General features: G+C 42.2%; 2 protein-coding genes across 2 annotated transcripts in view; one reads left to right on the forward strand and one right to left on the reverse strand.

Annotated features, from left to right (window-relative positions):
• Window positions 1-7,352: 7,352 nt before the first annotated feature.
• Window positions 7,353-10,028, reverse strand: TBCC (tubulin folding cofactor C). Its single transcript, XM_052806093.1, has one exon. It carries the CDS (start codon window positions 9,929-9,931, stop codon window positions 8,876-8,878), a length of 1,056 nt encoding a protein of 351 aa, XP_052662053.1. The 5' UTR covers window positions 9,932-10,028; the 3' UTR covers window positions 7,353-8,875.
• A 54-nt stretch (window positions 10,029-10,082) lies between these two features.
• The window catches only part of BICRAL (BICRA like chromatin remodeling complex associated protein), a 102,433-nt gene continuing 93,356 nt past the window's right edge, over window positions 10,083-19,159 (forward strand). The window contains exon 1 of the mRNA XM_052806090.1: window positions 10,083-10,113. The gene's annotated coding sequence lies outside the window, so the exon portion shown is untranslated. The remainder of the gene's footprint in view (window positions 10,114-19,159) is intronic.

Here is a 19,159-nt window from a genome sequence, read left to right on the forward strand (position 1 = left end):
TTAAAGAAAAAAAAAAGTGGTGAAAAATAGCATTTTGGTAGTCTGCTGCTGTGGATGCTGCTCGCTTACTGTTTGAGATCCTGGGATGCCAGAGGTCTCTTCAGTAAGGACAAAGGCTATCAAGCTGCTTCTTTTTCCTGTGCTAATAGAAGGGTTTTGCCACGGACCTTTCCTGGCCCATCCGGGTGCTATCGCAGTGACCTGGAGAGCAGCTGGTAACTGGGATTTTCCTAAAGCAGGCCTGCTTATTCACATTGCTGCTGCCCTTGTAGGTGAAGGGCAAGTGTGTAAGAGGAAAGGAGGAAGGCAATTATCCATCAGGGGCTATTCTCTCCGCTTGCCATGAAGTGGATGAAAAGTGCTGTTTCTCGGAAAAGCTGGTTAAATATTTTTGTGCAATAAGTCATAGCACTGAAATAACATCTCTCCTGGCTTCTTGGCAAAATATCCCCTAACCATGCAGCACACCTTACTACATTTCACTGACTCCTCCAGGGCTCAGCTAGGAAATACAAGGCAGTTTGGAGGGTGTATTATTCTGACAGCCTGAAGTTAATTCTAGATAAATTAACCTGAAAGTATTTCCTTTCTTGTCAGCAATGACAGAGTGAAACTCTAGTTAAAGTGAAAAAGAATTTTCTATGAGGTCTATGGATGACGAGGACATACAGTGAAATATGTTCTGCAGTGCAATTAATAGGACAAGAAATAGTAAATCTGCTCATGGCAGTTGTAAGCCTGGTGCTGCTCTGGATATTGGGAAGCTTATATTCAGGAGCACAGATGACGGTCTGAATACTCATTACCTTAATTAACATTCAGATGTCTGCAATAAATCTGATGCAGCAAACCCATGTCATTGTATACACTGGAGTGTTTCCTGTTAATTGAGGAATAAAAATAGTGAAATAGAACATGCAGCATATGCTTCAGGGCTCATTGATCCACTCTTCTCCTTAAATGAAGTTAACAGGAGGGGTCCTAATAAACCACTCTTAAATACTTAATGCTTTCTGGGAGATGATCAGTGATTCACCTGATGTTCAGGAAGGGACACTTGGGTACTAATTAGACCATCAAGACTTCAGGTAATACCTTGAAAGTCATCACAGAGAGCAATCAACATATCCAAAACAACCCAGATTTGGAAATTTGCTGTGTGTATTTAAATAGTTTCAACAGTTCACTACCAGCTGGGGACTCTGAGTGGCAAAAACTACCCACTTATCAAGTCAACTCACCATGCTTGGAAACTTTAAAGGGCATTGGTGACATTAAATCATATTTTATACTCTGCTGCTTCCTTCAAAAAATGAAGTTAACACTTTTAAAAGCGGGGAGTTAAGGCTTCCAGCTTATCCCAGACACAGAACTGATAAGCCCTGTGAAAGCTTCAGCACCAACTGATCAGCTGAGGGCTGTCTCAAGCAGAGTAACCTAAGGAAGAGGAAGGTTATGGGGGATGTTCGAGAAGTATTTTGGGGTGTGGACAGCATGAAAAAGAAAACTGGTTTTGCCTGGCATCTGCTTTTCTTACAAGTCTTCATCTTGGCAGGTAATCACCTTTAATTGGGCAGACTTACTACCACTTTCTAATTCAAACAGAAAATATTGAAACTGATCCATAGCAGACAAAAGCTAATTGCAGCAAGGATGTTTGAGTTAATAGTCTCCTCAGAGGTTGCATATTAACTCAAATGTATAATTCATATGCCATTTTGGAGGAAAAAATGGTAGAATAAAACATTCAGATGATTATTGATCTGCTAGAACTCAGCATGAATGTGTTCAAATTCAAAATATTGTTAAAAAACTATAATTTCTATGGATAACAATACAATATTGATACCTTTCCGAAAAACTATGCCTGCTAACCTAAATATAAGCCACACACTTACCAGTTAGTGCTAGGAGGGAGGAAAAAATTGTTTTTAATGCAAACAATTCAATCTGGTATTTGCTATACAGTCTGCTGCCCAGTCCTGGACCAACCATGCTCCTTCCATCTTCAGGAATACAAGATATAAAAGGCAAATTCTCTTTAGATAGGTATATCCTGTGTGCCTAAACTACAGAAATGCTCTTAGTTGGTAAAAAAAATAATTTCCTGACCCAAGCTTTCTTTCACACTGCTCTGTGATATGAAACATGTGGCTTTCTTGGGTTCTTTTTAATTTTCTTTCTTTAGAAGTGGTTATGTTTCATTGCAAGGATGAAGATGTCTGGTTTTACCTATGATAGGAAGTTATTGTGTAGAGATAAGAGGTTTGGTTTTGCACTGTAGTCTATGCTTTAGCTTGCATTTGTAACTGTGTGGTGTGTACAGGGACACTCCTGAGGAACAACGTGATAAAATGGCTGTACCACATTGTATGATTAACAGGTGGAGAAAAGTCTGATTTAGGACTTTCTTTTTTTCTTTTTTTTTTCCCTCCTATGTACACAAGTAATTTGGTAGGCTACTGTTTTTGTGGCATGTGAGGTGACTGCAGGTCCTGAGGCTGGAAACAGAGGCAAGTTGCTAAATTCACTGCTGGGGCTGTTGTACACCCCTGGGAAGAGCAATTTGACCTGCTGGACCCTGTGGTTCCTAGACTGTGCTGGGGCATACTGTGGGGGCTTTAGCGTGGTTTTGCTCTGGGTAGTTCCCAGCATTTCAGCCATCCTTATTCAGAGTGTGGGTAATGTGTTCAGAAAACACAGTTTTTCTTTGACCCTCCAGATGCTCATTATGAGTATTTATTTGTATTACTGTGATGCCTAGGGTGTAGTGTTCACTGCTGAAAGAATGAGAGTTATAAATCAATGTTTGTACTTGCAGAAACAGGAAAGAAATATATCGGGAATTGAAAGAAACTTACAAAGGCTCACAATAGTCATTACTGCCGGAAAACATCTCAGCACAACAGATGGATTCTCAAGTAAGTCAGATAGATAAATCAGATCACGATGTGAATGGAAATGCTGAAATCCTGCAAGTTGGACAGATTTTTTTCTTGCTATTCGTATCTTTCCTTTTATGTGATGAAATTGGCTTTTTAGTACAGTACAGGCTATGAGCTTTCTTGTGCAGATCCAATGGCCATAACAGGAAAGCTGCATAGAAAAAAGGCTGCTCTCAAAAGTAGGGAAGGGCCTGATGGAAAGCAGGAGGTAAGGGGGCAGAGCTGAGCAGCCAAAGGATGATGCATAAAGAAGGTAAAGAAATGTACTTGTCTGCATACAGTTCTCAAATCCAACAAGTCTGCCCTCAGATGCCACTCTTACACGCTGGGAGAAATCCACTTGGAAAGACAGAAGTAGAATGTATATGAAGGGGGGAGGGAGAAGGATTGTATGTATTCACAAAAACTCTTCCACTAAAGAATTCCTAAGTATTTTGTAACACCTGAAACAATTTCAGGTAAAGCCACTGAGATTTGATCCTTGTCTACACATAGCTAGTGCCAAAATAGGATGAAACTTTCAAAAAACCCCTTAATATTAAAAAAATAGAATAAATACAAGCTCTCAAAAATATAATGCATGTGTAAGAAACTTAGGCACTTATTTCTTACCTGTTTTTTCACACAGTTTTGCTAGACCCCCCACCAGAATCTGTTTAAACGAAACAGGGCTGGATAAAGAGGGAATGCAAATAACTTGGTTTGTTCCTGGTATTCAGAGAAGTGGGTGCTGAAAGAGGGAAACGCCTGGATTCCCGAGGGAAACGCCTGGATTCCCGTGGGAACCGAGAGGGTCTGCCCCTCTGGGAACAGGACCTCCAGGTGAAACGGTGGCCTCACTGGAAGCAGAAGGAAGCAAACCTCTCAGCTGCTTCTCCGGAGGCAAGCTTTGGTCTGTGCTACCTCTCACAGCCTCAACAAATACTACACTCGAAGCTCTCTGTAGTGCTGAGGAATTGTCTCAATTTTCTTCTATGGGTTTCTTATTGTGTATTTTTGCATAAAACTATTTTATTTCATTCACAGACACATAGGAGCTTTAAAAAATTGAGTTACAGTGCTGTGGTGAACTGGGTCTAAAGATTTTGGTAAGACTGCCAGCTGGAGGAGGGCTATCCGACCAGTCTGTCTTTCAGAAAGGTTTAAACCAGGAGTTTGCTCTTGTGACTCCCTGTGGAAAATGGTTCCAAACACGCTTCAATGCCCTGCACTGTTTTTATAAACTTTCTGCCTTTCTGCCCGTTAGCCCTCTATTCAGGGCCAATTTGCACCTAGTTTGTCGTGCTGATGTTTATGTTATCCTAATAATATCTTCACAACCACCTCCCTGCCAGGCATTTGTTTTTCAGCCCCTTCTGATGCCTAGCAAAATTAAATTCTTTAGGGTATGTGTTCTTAAAGAAGTTCTTAGGTTATTCTGGTGGCAACAAGATGCAAACCAGAGCTAGAGTTCTTGAGGAGGCTTTGTTTGCTTCAGTCTTGCGTTATGTAGGTTACATGAATCTAGCCACCGTGCAGGTCACACTGACAAACTGCTGCAGAGAGAGGCAAAGCAGTGCTGGTGGTCCTCTTAACTGGTTGGGGAATTACTGTCCCTCAACATGCTCATTCAGTGGGCTCCTTTGAACAGCTTTCTCTCTTGCCTATGTTTTTAGTCCTCCTTCTTGCTACTAGGCAAGGTAGCTTGAAACCAGCTTGTTTTCACGGCAGTTCTGACTGCTTTTGCCCTCCCTGTAGCACGACTGAGATGTTACCTGCTACCCACTCAGCCGTGACACCTGCCCAGCGCACAGGCTTGCACGAAGCCTCCCGAACAAAGTACCTCTTCCCCTGTTGGTCTCCGGGGAAAGGGATTTTTGCAAGCTCTCCCTAGCAGGTTAGACAGAAAGCAATCCTGGCTCCTGGCCGAGAAGAGGCTGCCAGGCACTTTCTTTGTGTCAGCGTTGCTTATCGCTCCAAGGGAAGAAACCCCAAGCATGTGCTGCGCTCCTTTCTCCAAGCTGCGATTAGCAGAGAGACAAAGCAGCTCTCACCAGGCTGGCATTGCAAGTCTCCTTGACCCAGGAGGACGGAGCGAGCCTGGCCCATCTCCTCAAACCAGCTGCTGCACAAACTCTGCCCAGCCTTCCCTCTGAATAGTTCTTAGTTGCAAGCTTCAGAAGGGGAATTCGGGAGCCCAGCCACTTGCTGCTGGCAGCTCAGGGCATGTCATGGCAGGCTCCTTACTCTCTTTGAAGGAGGTTTGCTTCAGTGTGATGTATGAGATGCTCCATCACCAAGTCATCTAGACACCAGACAGCACAAAACTCCTCACCTACTTACTTGTTGAAACCAGACACTCTCAGTAAAACTGTTTCATCACTTCCATACTTGATATGTTTTTGACCTCTTGAACAAAGAGCTTAAGGCTCACCTGCAGACAGGAAGCAATTTTTCTTGTGCCTAGTCAGATGAGGCAAAAGGTAACTAAAGAAATATGATGAAGCTACAAATACTGTGGACTAGACTTTTAGTCTTTCCGTGTTTAGCATTTACTCTGTAAGTAGTTCCAATAAAATAATCTAGACAACTCTGTAGTCTAGACCTGTCAAAGTACCCCCAACATCTTGATTTCCAAAACATTAGTTTGAGTATGCGTCAACATAAAAAGAAATTTTTTCCATCTAAGAAAACAGATGCTAAGAAATGCTAAGAAATTAGTTTAAGAAATAGCTGAGAAATTTTAAATACAGATTATATACAACTATCCTGTAAAACATTTTTTTATATATATATGTATACATATATACACACACTTATTCCTACCATGCTTTGACATACTTTTGTAAAAAAGTGAGTATATAATTCTCAATAGGTTTGAGCTATCACTTTCCACTAGATTTGACTGGAAAAATGGATTCTCAAATGAGTAACTGTACTTTTGGGATAACAGCTAATATTCTGTCACTCACACAGCATTTTACTTTTTTTCCTACCTACAAGGGCTTGCAGAATGCTGGGGTTATAGCACAGGTGAGTAACACAAAACCTGTCTGTTCTGGTGTTGTCCAGAGGAAGTGTTCTGGGACACACAGATGACAGCCTGCTAGTGCTTCTACTAATTGTGACTTCCTTTTCCATATGTATTTTTAATTAAAAAAAAATTATAAATAGCATTGTTAAAATAACTAATTAGATGATAGAAATGCTTAGGTGTTTCCCTTTCTTCCAGACCTGAAAAAAGTTACAATTTCTATACTGATAGAGCCTATGAATATGCTAGCAAACCTTTTCTAGTGCATAACTTGTGTTCACATACTACATTATTATTAACATAACATACTTCTGTTTCAAAATAGCTTTGAATTTCTCCTAGTATGATTCTACATTAGGAAACTAACATTTTAAAAAAGGTGCATGGAAACACGTGCAACTGTGTGTGTATATATATATATATGAAGCTACGTATTTAGAACTATAAATTACATCCAAGTATTCACCTGACCAAACTTTTTCAGACTTGCTGTTCTCAAATTGAATTTTCTTGTTTCATGTCATGCTTGAGACCAAGATTCAGTTACCTGTTTTGTATTACTAAGGTAATGGTAAATCTTTAAGGGAAAGTAGTCATCTGGAACATCTTCAGCAGCCTCCTCAGAAGTCATGTTCCTGAAGAGTATTACCTAGTAATTTTGGTTTGACAAAAGTCAGGTATTTAAAGAAAACATTAGAACTGGGATGTCAGTAACTGACCTCTGAAAAATGTCACTAAGGAAGCATATTCAGGCTGAAATGGAAGTCTAACTTTCCTTGTTTTGACTCATGCTCCGTTCATTCAGGCAATACTGCACGCTACAGACTGACAGCTAATACAGGAATGCACTTATGTGCCAGTTTGAAGTGTATTGAGAAGCGCACATCTCTGATACCTGCTACAGCCTAGTGGTAGTCTCTCCATTTCTAGATTTGCCAGTGTCCAGCAACATAGTAAGTAAACATAAATGTAGCCTTTGGCTAGCAGAACAAAGGCATTTCTGTAGTTCTTACAGGCTGAACAATTTGCAGTCCCAGGACTAGAGGATGCTAAGGGGATTGATTTGTCACTACCAGGATACATTGGGAAGAAAGATTAACAACAAAATCAGGTTCTGTCCCAAGATGGATATCTTCGGATACTCCAGAGCCTCATCTGATCACACACCTTTAACAACAGATATTATAAATTATCTACTTTAAAGCAAGACCAAGGGTGTTTTCTTTAAATCATTTTATGATGATGTCAATGCAAAGAATCATTAGTATAGGGACAACCGAAACAATTCAAAACAAACATCTGAAATGCAAAATCCAATTCAGTCAAAAAGTATATATTAACAGAAGTAAAAAAACCTGAAAGTTGTGAAGAATATATAAAAATCCCCTTTCCCCCCCCTCCCCTTTTAAATTAAATATTTTGAAAACAACTTAGATAAAAAGTTTCTCTGCTCAAAACCAGTCAAGTACTCAAGTGGAGTTTCAAGTACTTCTCATAGCAATGATGCAGTTTTTGATGGTTTGGCTAGTATCCATTTTCTGTTAGAGGCACATATTATGATGGTAGGGCAGCATAAATATTTTGCAGTTTTAAAATACAACCCTAAGCTGATTCTTAGGCAAGATAAACAATGATTTCTTGCAAAATGTCACAAGTTAAGGAGTGGGTTTAGAAACCTAGAACTACTATGTATACTTTATGTACAGATAGTGGTCACTTCACCACTAAAAGGCCATTGTAAAAACACTGTATTCCGTAATGCTGCGACTTTTTTTTTTTAATTTAGCAGGCGTGAAGAAATGGGACTCAAGTTACTGTGCACTTTATGCAAGACAACATGCAATTTTGGAACTGGAATATAGCACTTTATCTTCCAATTTTACTGACTCCCTCTGTCAACACAGCACTTACACAGTAGCAGGGTGCTATAAATTAAGATCACAGCACCACAGAGCCTACTGTCCAGTAGACAGATGAAACAACCAGTAGGACATAGCTGAACATCTCTCCCCTGAGGTTTCAGACTGCAGCAGAGCAGTTTACCTTGCTTCTGTAATGTTAATCAGCACTTACTGTATGCCCCCAAAAGCACACTCAACGCATTCATTTTATCCATATCAGGTTAAAACTGTTTACAGAAGGAGCATCCTCACATAATATTTTCAAATTGTGAAGGTTTAGTATTTATATAGCCTCTATAGGTTTGTAAATTTCAAACAATCATTAATATATTAGAAGAGCATTAAATGTTCATTAGGAGACTTTTTTCCTTTAGACTTCTCACCTAAAACCCTGAATAAAGACAACTTACAGATTTCACCCACATCAACAGAACCTGGCTCATAATTATATCGTAGCCTACAATTCACTGCCGCCTGTTACACTCTTCAATTAAACTCCTCATTTAAATTAACCTTTTGTTCTCATTACCTCACAGAAGTCCTCTCCTGTACTCCCCATAAGATACAGTGTACTGTTGTCTGCAACTTGAGAACCACAAAAACACGAAAAGTTTGGTATTTGATCTTTGCATTCCAGTACAGCTTGTACCACTTGCAGCTAATTCAGATGCTGCCTGGGTGAGCGAAAGCAGCACAACAGCTCTTAAGAGGCTCACTGTTGCTTGTGTATTGTTGCCCCTTGCCCCACCTTAATTAGAAAAACTCAGCAATGAGGTACTGCAGCAGCTGGCAAATTCCACAGTGATACATAAACATTATAGCAGCAACTTGTGTAAGAACAGTAAACTGTATTTGACTGGTATTCTCCTATTAAAGAAATCCAGTCATACATTGCTATTCACAATTTAAATACCAAATGGAATCATTTAATGGCATATTGGGGGCGAAGTCCCAGAGCTTATGAATCAACGCATTTGCAGCAGGATTTCTTGCTCAGCACCGAGCTGCCTCTGCAGTCAGTCCCAGCAACTGATTCTTTCCTGCTCGGGGATCAGGCTCCAGTTGGGCGAAGGCTTGTCAGTTGCCAGCCAGTCAAAGTCATCCACCAGGTTCCAGTTGTTCCTGTTTCTGTCCAGCCCAGAAGACTCGAAATCTCTCTCGATGCCAGGGTAGCTCCAGGTGTAGGGGGCAAAGGAGACCGTAGCGCAGTCCTCGATCACGGCTCGGCTGGTCACCTGCACATAGAAGCGGCTGTCGCGGGTCCGATGGGTGCGGAGCTGCTGGCAGGCCAGCACCAGGAGACAATCGCTGCAGCCGTCCACCAGCACGGAGGTGGAAACGGGCCCGCAGAGCACGGTGCAGCCCCGGCAGTCCCGCACCCGCAGCGTGTTGGCGTTGCCGCGGAGCCGCACCCGGCAGCCGCGCAGCCCGGCGAGCACCACGTCGCGCTGCAGCAGCTCAGCGGGGCCGAGCTCCAGCTCCTCGCCCTCGGCGCCGCTGAACCCGCAGAGCGGCGGCCCGCCCGGCTCCTCCTCGGCGGGGCCGTGGCCGGGGGCCGGCGCGGCGGTCGCGGGCCGGGCGGGCTCGGCGGGGCGCGGCTCGCTGCCCGCAGCCGCTTCTCGCTTGAGGGCCCGGAAGGCGAATTTCTTCTTGGGCTGCAGCTGCTGGCGCCGGGCCGCCAGGTCCCCCTGCAGCCGCGCCACGGCCTCCTGCCCCTGCCGCACCTCGTAGGGCGCCAGGAACCGCACGCTCTCGGTCAGCAGCTTCTGCAGCCCCTGCAGGCGGGCGGCCGCCTCCTCCAGCGGCCCCGCCGCCAGGAGCGCCTCCACGGCCTCTCGCTCCCGGGCGAACGCGGCGACGAAGAACTCGCTCCGCTCCTCCTTCACCGCCTGCGCCTCCTTCTTCTGCCGCTGCCGCTCCACACCCTGCTGCCGCTCCGCTTCCCGCCGCTGCAGCCGCTCCGGCAGCACCACGGCGGCGGCAGCCGTCCCAAGCTGCAGGGGAGCCACGAAGGCGGCGGGCGCCCGCAGCTCCTCGGCGGCGGGGGCCGCCGCCTCGCCCGCTGCCTCCATCTTGCCTCCTCGCCTCCCCTCCAGTCACTAAGCGGCCCGTCGATTGGCTGCCGGCAGCCCCGGCTGCGTCGCCGCCGCCGATTGGCGGGCTGGGGGGCTCCCGGCGGGCGGGGAGGGGAGGAGGGCCGGAGGGAGGGGTCTCCTGCGGTTTTAAAGGGGCCGGCGCCTTTCTGCGGGATGGGGTGAGTGCTGGCGGCAGGTGCCGCGCTCTGCGGGGCGCGTTATCCCGCTTCCCAAATTAGCAGCCGGGCTATAAATAACCCCCTGCCCTCCCCCGCCCTCCCCCCTGCGCGCGCGCAAGTGCCCGCTTCTTCCCGCCCTTCCCCCTCCCAGGCCGTGCCTGCGACGGGGAGCGCGGCGGCCGTTGGGCCGGCGGCCCTCAGCGCGGGGGCGGCCCCGGCTGGCGGTGGCCCCGGCTGGCGGCCCCGCCCCCTCCCCTCCGCCCGCGGCCCTTCTTGCGGGCGACGGAGCCCGAGCGGGGCCGGGGGGGGCCTCTTTCCCCTCCCGCCGCGGGGCTCGGGGGAGGGCGGCTCCGTGGCGGGGCCCGGGGAGGGCAGCTGAGGGCCGCGGCCGCCTCAGCTGGGCTGCCTCCGCCCGCCGTTAAAAATGAAGTCAGGCCGCGCTGGCTGCTCGGGTCTTGCCTGAGCCGGTGGTGTATTTCTGGTAGGCGTCGGGCTACCCCACGGCCGAGCGTGGTGGCTGGCGGTGGCCTTCCCCGTGCCCGGGTGGGCGCGGAGCCGCGCGCCGGCGTGGGCTGGCTGCTTCACATGGCCGATGTTTTCAGGAGGCTCTGTAAATGGAGTGGTTTAATTAACCTTGCCTACCGTTTCCTCTTCTGCAGTGAAGTTGTTATGAAAAAGGCTGTTATTACTTGCAGGTAGCTGCAAAGGTGCTGCCAAATAGACTGTTTTTCTGCTTAGCTGCTTATTTGATTTCTCGAGTGTTTTGTTGGGGAAGAGGGTTCAGTTCCGGAGGGAAAACGTGAGAGCAGTGCAGTGCCTGTGGGTTACTGTGCCCCAGAGGGAGGTCTGTATGAGAAATCCCCAGAGGCCCATGTGGAAACATGGCAAGGAAGACTTTCTTTGCGTGTTTTAAGTTTTATGATTAGGAGATGTGTTTTCAGTATGTCTGCAGCAGGAACCAGAAATGAAGTACACCTGGCTACAAAGTAGAAAAGTGATCATCCTCCTGATGTGTTCTTTTGAGAACTGCTCTTGTGTTTCACGGAAAGTTAATTTTTGCAAAGAAAGTTAACACAAAGCACTCTTAGAAACATATGAAAATAAATTTAACTCCTGTCCAGTTCCACAAATATCACTTCCCTTCCCTTAGCATTTCAAAGTTACTTATAATAAATTAACATAAGACCTAAAACTATCCATTGAAATAAAGAGGTGGTAAACCCAAAGTAGATACTCTGAATTCACTGTCCTCTGTTTGGTGATAGCATGAGTTTTTTGTCTCATGTTCCTGTTTGGAAGTATAGATTGTTATGCTACCTAAGGTTAGCATTCAAAAGTAGCTTTAGCTTGAAAGTAGCCATTGTCTCCTGTTTCCTGAGAAATATGGCTTAACTTCTGTGTTAGATGTGATACAACATCGTTAGAGGGCAGGGAGTACCTGAAACTTGAAGGTAATAGTGTCAGCCTAGTTGGGATGAAAGAAGAAAGGCAGTGAAATGCCTTTAATCCTTGTAATGCATAAAGGACTTGCACTAAAACAGAGAATATTCTTTCTTGATCTTTGTTACAATATAAAACCAGGGGATTTCAAGGGATTGTTGTATAACAGTAGTACCTTGGAGCAGGTTGGATGGGGGACAGCAGGATGGGTAATGTCATGGTTAATGCATTACAGCTTTTAACTGTCACAACACTGCAATGTTAATGTGTCCGGAATTTTGTTTTTGAAAAAAATAGATTTTGAGTCTTAAAAAATTAAAACCACTTAACCTTGTAGAAAGGGAGAATGTTCAATCATGAAGGAAGGAAGGATGTTTTGAAATATTGTCACTTTTTTTTTTTTCCTACCAATGTGTTTAAGTGATGCATTTAGTAAGTCTTAGCCATTTTTGCTAATAAATCGTCAAATCCACTCCTGCAGTAATTGCAGTAATGTTACATTAGGCAGGAATATGGTGCAATTAATTCACTGTAAGAAAAAAAAAACCCCCACCTTATTTCTATCTTGTTTCATAAGAAAGATGTGTAAGTTTCATTTTACATAGCAGGCTTTTTTGCCTTATGCTCCCATGAGTGTAGGTAATACACATGGTAAGTGCTGGAAGTGGTTATCCCATACATGAGAATATGAAAAGAAGGTGGCTTTTGCTGTTTTTCAGTATGTTGGAGTATGGCCTTGGTATTGTTACACAGATGTGACCCGGTAGGATGAACTGCAGTGGGTAAAACAACTTTATATATGAAAACATTACAAGAAAACACTAGTGTACACAGCTCAAAATAAATGTTAAGTATTTCATGCTGCAGTATAATGATTACTTTTTATTACATTTGAGCACTTAGAAAGCTAGGTATTCTGAATTGTTTTTTCTAGAGGTGATTGGAGGTTTAAATTTATGAGGACCAAATACACTTGTGAATAGGAGCTTCTGGAAGAGACTGAATCTTTTCACCTTGCTAATGCACACAAATGATTTGTGGGTTAGAAGCAAAATAACCGCAGATACAAGAAGGTGAAGTGTACAACCATAATGAAAAAATTAAAAAGGGAGCAGTAAAATTCTTCCAACTATCTCAACTTGATGTTCCAAAATTACTTTCCACACTTCCAATTTGAGGTTTTGGTATATTTGATATTGGTATATATCTATTTTCTTGTGGTAATACAAAGTCTGACAATTTTCTTCCTGACTTCACTGGCAGCAACTTTTATGTTTTAAGGCTGCTTAGTGTGCTCCATTGTAAGCCATAGAGAACAGAAGATTTACAATTTCCTAAATGGTAACCACCTGAATAAAATGAAAGCCTTCTAGCTCAGGCTTGGACTCATTTTGGTAAGGTGCAACAGCAGTTTAGCTGTTTGAGGATGCTAGATAAAAGTAAGGTACATGGTTCTGTATGTGTTATAGTTTTTTTCCTACTCCCCCCCCCCCCGGATGTTCTTTAGTTCCTCTCTGGTTTGAAAGTAGACGGTAATCATTTCAGTAAGACCTTTTGCTGTTGCTTGGACTGTACACTGTCATTTGTTTTATGTGAAGTTGCAGGTTGTACTTGCTCACTTGGATCTAGCGCTGTGAAACTCCAAAACATAAGCTCCATTACGCATGCTTCCAGGTTTAAATCTGTATCCCATGGTTATCACTCTTCGATGCTATCTACCTGAAATATTTTGTACTGATTTAAACTAGCTCAACAGCATTAACTCATAGGCTTTTGAAGTGAGATGTATTGCATAGTTCAGGTGAAGGTTCGAGATCCTGTCTCATTCCATCATTATTTTAAGAAGAGTGGGGAGTAGAAGCAAGATCCACAGAGGCAACTGGGTGTCTGGCCTCAAAATAATGGATTTTTAAACCTGAGGTCCCCGAGCTTGTGAAAGTCAAGAACCTCATAGTTGTGGCGTGATCTCAAGATGTAGATTTGCACTCTGAAGCAAAGGAAGGAAGTAAATACAGTTATTCCTTATCACAGGTATGTATTCCCAGCACTGACATTTTTTTTATTCCAAAGGGTGTAATGCACATACATTGCACCGTCACACACAGAAAATGCTATTTTGTCTTTTAGCTGTGTTTTCAAGAAAAGCATCGGCCCCTGCATCTTGCATGGAGCTCTTATCTGAAATGTGTGATCTCTGCCTGTTAGATTGAGTTTCTCCAGAAGAGATGAGCAGATGAACATAATTACTTCTGGCTACAAAGTAGGTACTTCAGTGGCTTGCGCAACCATCGTATTCTACTGCTCGTTTTAGTAAGGGCTCTTTGAACTCCTCTGGCACTGTGATCAGGCATTAAAGATGTAAGCTATATTATGATTCATTTAAGATACTGTAGACTGTACGCTTTTCACAGTGGAATGGGCCTTCAGTAAAAGTGACTGTCAAGTCACTGTATCTCTGTGTTCTCTTGGAAAAAAATAAATTCCTTTAACATTGTTTGGCATACTGATTGTTTTTAAAAAAGCTTTTGTTTGGACTAAAATGTTATGCTTTATATATTTGGCCATATGGAAAGGCAAGACAATGTAAAATATGTGTGTTTTAAAATCACTAATTAGAGAGAGCTAAAACTATAAAACTTACTTGGTGTATCTTAATTGCTGTGAGTAATGCAAAAACTTTGAAATGTAATCCTTGGGAATGCTTAAGATACTAATTATATTGCAACCAGTCAAGGTGCACTTGTTTTGAAACGAGTCTGAGCTGGTCCCTTCTGAGAACCTGGTATTCCCAATGCCAAAGGTAGAGAAACAAATTCATTTCTATGAAAATGAGTTACCCTCCAAAACTAGGGACAGACTTCAAAGCATAACATTTTATGACAAGAGGCACTTCAAGATTAACAAAGCAAGGCCCAAATACACTAAACACAAAAGCTCAGAGCAGAAGAGCACTTAGGTTTGGTCCAGGCCTAGCTGCTAACTGGTATTTAGAATCCTAACTTGCTAATTGACATTAGTTAAATTCTGGAGACCAAGTATGTAAGCTACAGATGCTGTCTTATGGACTCTCCCTTTGAGGCAATTATTCTATTAGTTCTGAAGTTCCTAAGAGATTTTTTTCAGTGCCTTACTTTAGACTTCAGATGCTTTTACTTTTTTTTTTTTTTAAGGCATTTCAGAAAACTATGTTTGGTTATCGGACTAGCCAGTTCAATGGACTGCCTAGGTTCAATAGTACATCAAAGTTTTCCATTCTGGAATTGTGAATCTTAAATGCAAACATATTCCATTTATTTTTCTGAACAATTTAAATAGAATTAACTTGAAGTCATTGTATCCAAATTTACTTATTTTCTGTTAGCTGTCTCCTAGTATATTCATTAGTTAACTAAACTTGTATCATTTTGAAGGAGGACTGCCTCCTCCTATTATTAGCATTTGTTCTTCAGTCTAAATCTGAGAGAATAAATTCCATTCATATTGATACACTTTCTAGTGATAATATTAGGACTTACCTTACAGCAATCTTTATTCATATCCAAATCTTATCCAGTTGGTTTCTAGTAGGGTCCCAGAAATACCCAAGTAAAGCCATTCTTTCTCAGAAGTTGTGACTTTAGGTGGTACTTTATTCATAATGTCCCTTCTGTTCCTCCATTTTGTCTTGTCCTTATACAAGTATAGCTTAGCATGTTTGTGTTTCTTTCCTGAACATGAATGCTTTTGGTATAACTTACTATTCCACTGTGTTTCCGTTACCCCTGTAACGCCTCCTGTCATGTTTTAGGCCTCTGTTTTCTGCTTAGGTTCCTTCTATTAATATTTATTTGATTTTTTCTTTTTTTAAATCATCCACAGCACCTCAGTTGTATTAGGAATGGTCCTTTTGTTAGCTTTATTGCCTGGCTGCTGTTTTTAATTACTACTACTAATTTTTTTTTTTAACCTTGTGTCCATCTACTCATTATCATATTCCTATGTCTTTCTGCATCCTTACTTGCCTAACTTTTTTTTCCATTCATCTATGCTAACCAAATTAACTACGAATATTGTAGAAGCTTCTCCCAATTTCTGTCATCATTTTTAGCTTAAATTTCTTCTATAAATTTTGGTGGTGTTAGTTGTTGAAGATACCATAGTACTCCAGATACCATAGTAAAGTTCTGTCTCCAGAGGTGTTTTTTTCCAATGCATTTCAGTGGCTGGATATCTTAAGATTATTCTAAATTGGAAGTGAGAGCTATTAATCTTTCAAAGTTAATTCTCCTTTTTAAGGTACTCTAAGCTGAAGAATATGAGACTCTATTTAAATAACCTGGAGCATGATATAGTTATTCTTGATCTGTTCCAGTAAAAATTTTGCAATGTCATTTGTTTCAATGGGAGGCCCAGTCACCACATATTCTCTGGTTTTACTTGATTGTCTTCCGTATGTCAGATCCACATCTCAGAGAAGCACAGTTCTCCAAAATCTGTTCTTTGGATTCAACACAGAACAGCCCTGTTGGCCTTCACACAATCTCCAGCCATAGAAACCTGTCTGTCTTCTGGTACTGGTGTGAATCTCTTGTTCTGAGGTTCACTCTTTGTTACTTCCTCTTACTACCTATGTCCCAACCAGTCACCCCTTAAGATACATCTTGGTTAGATAGCCCTGTGTTTGGTATGATGATTGATACTGGAGTCATACAGCTCTATAAGTTACATCATGTAATTATGACCTTGGTTTTGTAAGTACTGTTTTGTGTAAGTAAGGGATGGTATCAAGCTGAAATTTGTCATGTTTAGGAAATTTTTACTGGTGGGTCATCAAAGTATCAGTGGCAACTATTCAAAATTTGGCAGTTGATACGGATATTGAACTAAATTTTTCAGGTGGTATGTTGCATTTATATTCCAAGTTAAAGTCCTTTTCTCCCCTCATGCCACTGTATTTGAGTGCCCTACTTTTCAAGTGTTGTGACCTCTACCTTTGCATTGCTTGTACCTTTTAATGATGACCTACATGTTTCTGTGCCTTCAAGCTTACAGTTGTTTATTCTTATCTAAATTAGTAATTAACAAAGCAGTATGTAGCTGGGTAAATGGCGTGTCTGGTGATGAGCTGACACAAGAAACATGTTATGGGATGGAGAGAGAAAGAAGCATGGGAGGTAGAAGTCCATCAATAGAGCTGAAGCACTCAGTCTGAGGAGGTAAGGCTGCAGCGGAGTAAATGGCATTCTTTTACATCCAATATACCTGAGAAATGATTCAGTGAGCTAAGGTTACAAAGCAACAATTCATGCAAGAATCTGAGGATGACTGTGGAATTCATTCCTTTAATGCAAATAGCTTAGTCCTTACATTCTTTCTTATGAATCTGCTGCTGTGTGATCTTCTTTTGGGGTACTAATTTATGTTTGCACAAGAATTGGTATGCTTGTGATGTAGACCTGGAAAAATGAGCTGAATAATAAAATGACTTGATCTAGGAGAAACCTGGAGACAGAATGAATGAGGAGGGTGTTTTGTACCCCCTTATTTTCTCCCTCTCAATATCTAAGCCTAGTTTTCACTTCTGCACAATCTGATTCCAGGGCTATGTATATCAGTTCACTCCAAGTGTCATTTGGTGTCTTTGCACACTTATGAGAATGGTAGTTGTTAAATAGCATGGTCACAGTTTGACAGCTGATGTCAAAATATAGCCAAGTAGTATGTTGTGTGATGGGTGCACATGATGTTCCTGGTAGCTGTACTTAAGAATTACTATGCCAACGTCTGTCTTCTAAAGATTTCTCCTATTCCTTTTTGACACTGGTCTTGCCTTTCTTCTCATGCTTATTTCCCCTTACTCCTTCTGAAGCTGCTACAGGAAAATAAATGCGAAAATTAATTAATATGATTGAGGAAGCTAAGGAGAGACAGCAACTGCATGTGCACTGTACGTAATTTGGAGAATAGGATTCTGGTTGAGGACTACAGCCCTGGGCAAGTGACCTTGGGGTAGAAGAACTTTGACATGTTAGGGTCTTTTGTGTTAATGCAGTAAGGCAGTGAGAAGAAGGGCAACCTCCTGGGGCAATGACACTCAGTTCAGAAACACCTTGTGATCCTCTTAAAAAAGCATGAGTACCTCACAGCAAAAAGCAGTATTTCTTTACAAATGTGGTCTGGAAAATTCTGTAGCACACCAGAAAGGGCTAACACTACAGCTGAAGACTGTATTCAGACTTCCTAGTATTGAAGGTAACATTAAGTGTGTACTTCAATCTGACCTATAAAGTTACATCCAACCCTTGATTTTTTTGATAACCGTTTCTACCTGAGCCAATTTTGATTCTGAACAGATATAGCAAATATAGAAATATATGGAAATTTACTTCTGCAGAGGGTACAGTGTGTTCTGGTTTGGTTTTGTCCACTCAGTGGCAATGTAAAAGGTTTTCATTCTTAAAGTCACTGACTTGTTGTAGATCTGGAGTAATCTAGTTGCAACAGGGTGTTTCATTGTATAGATGTTCATTCTCCTTCCCTTTTTGTACTCTTCCTGCTTAGCACGGTTATTGCCAATGCTGCTTTGAAACATCCTTCAGGGAGAGCAAGTGTAAATTATGGTACAATCATGGACAATTTAGGTAGGCTTCCTTATGTTTCTTATGATAAGGAAATCTATTAAAAAGCATTTGTCCTCCTTCCTCCTCTTCCTTCTTTGTATTGCCTACTTCCTATTTGTGGTTTCTGTAGGACTGGGAGAATAATAATATACCGATCAGATGTTCTGCCTTGTAACCTCTGAAGCAAAGTTCCTTCCTGTTAACCAAATCAGAAAAACGCTTGTGGTGTCCCTCCAGCTCTTAAGTTCTTACTTGGGCAGTGTTCTCTAAAGCCAGTGATGGTGAGTAGGCAGCCCCTTGAAGCATGTGCTGAAGTTAGGGACTTTGAAGTTCGGCCTTTTTAATTTTCTAATGCTGGTGTCAGGAGTATAGGCTCTAAGAGCAGTCAGGATGCTGAGCTCTTTGATACGTGGTGTTTACGTCCATATTGTTGGCTATTCGGGTCCATACTGAATTTATGAAAAGTGAAGTTAATATATTGGCTGATGGACTAGGCAGCGCCATGCTTGTGTTCAGTTTGTCTGGACTGCATAAAGGATCTGTTGGACTCATGCTAAGGCCTGTTTGCTAGGGCCCAACCTCTCCATTTAGGGAGTGATTTGAAACTTCACCTAAATTTTCTACTGTGGGCATGCACATAAAGAAGAATTGCAGGTGAGTCTTGGCTTTGGCAAAGGTTTGGAATCAGGCTTAACCTTTGTTTCCCATATTATCACATGAATTGGTTGATTACTTAAAAAATAATAACCCGATTCTAATTGAAAACAATGCTGAGGTGCTGACTTTTTATTCAACATTAAAAAAATCTGGCCAAATTCTTTGAGAAGGTCTACTTAGTACACTGCCCGTAACTGTTTTCATGTAATTATATCTAAAAACTAAAAACTCGAAGTGTTTTTTGAGCTGTAAAGCTAATAAAGAAGAATGCACTACTAAATAAAGTCTTCAAATTCTTGTCTCTAAGGAGTTCTAACAAAGTTTCTTTTTCTTAGGAAAAAATAGAAAAG

The sequence above is a fragment of the Harpia harpyja genome, chromosome 13 (assembly GCF_026419915.1).
Source record: "Harpia harpyja isolate bHarHar1 chromosome 13, bHarHar1 primary haplotype, whole genome shotgun sequence".
Classification (NCBI taxonomy): domain Eukaryota; kingdom Metazoa; phylum Chordata; class Aves; order Accipitriformes; family Accipitridae; genus Harpia; species Harpia harpyja.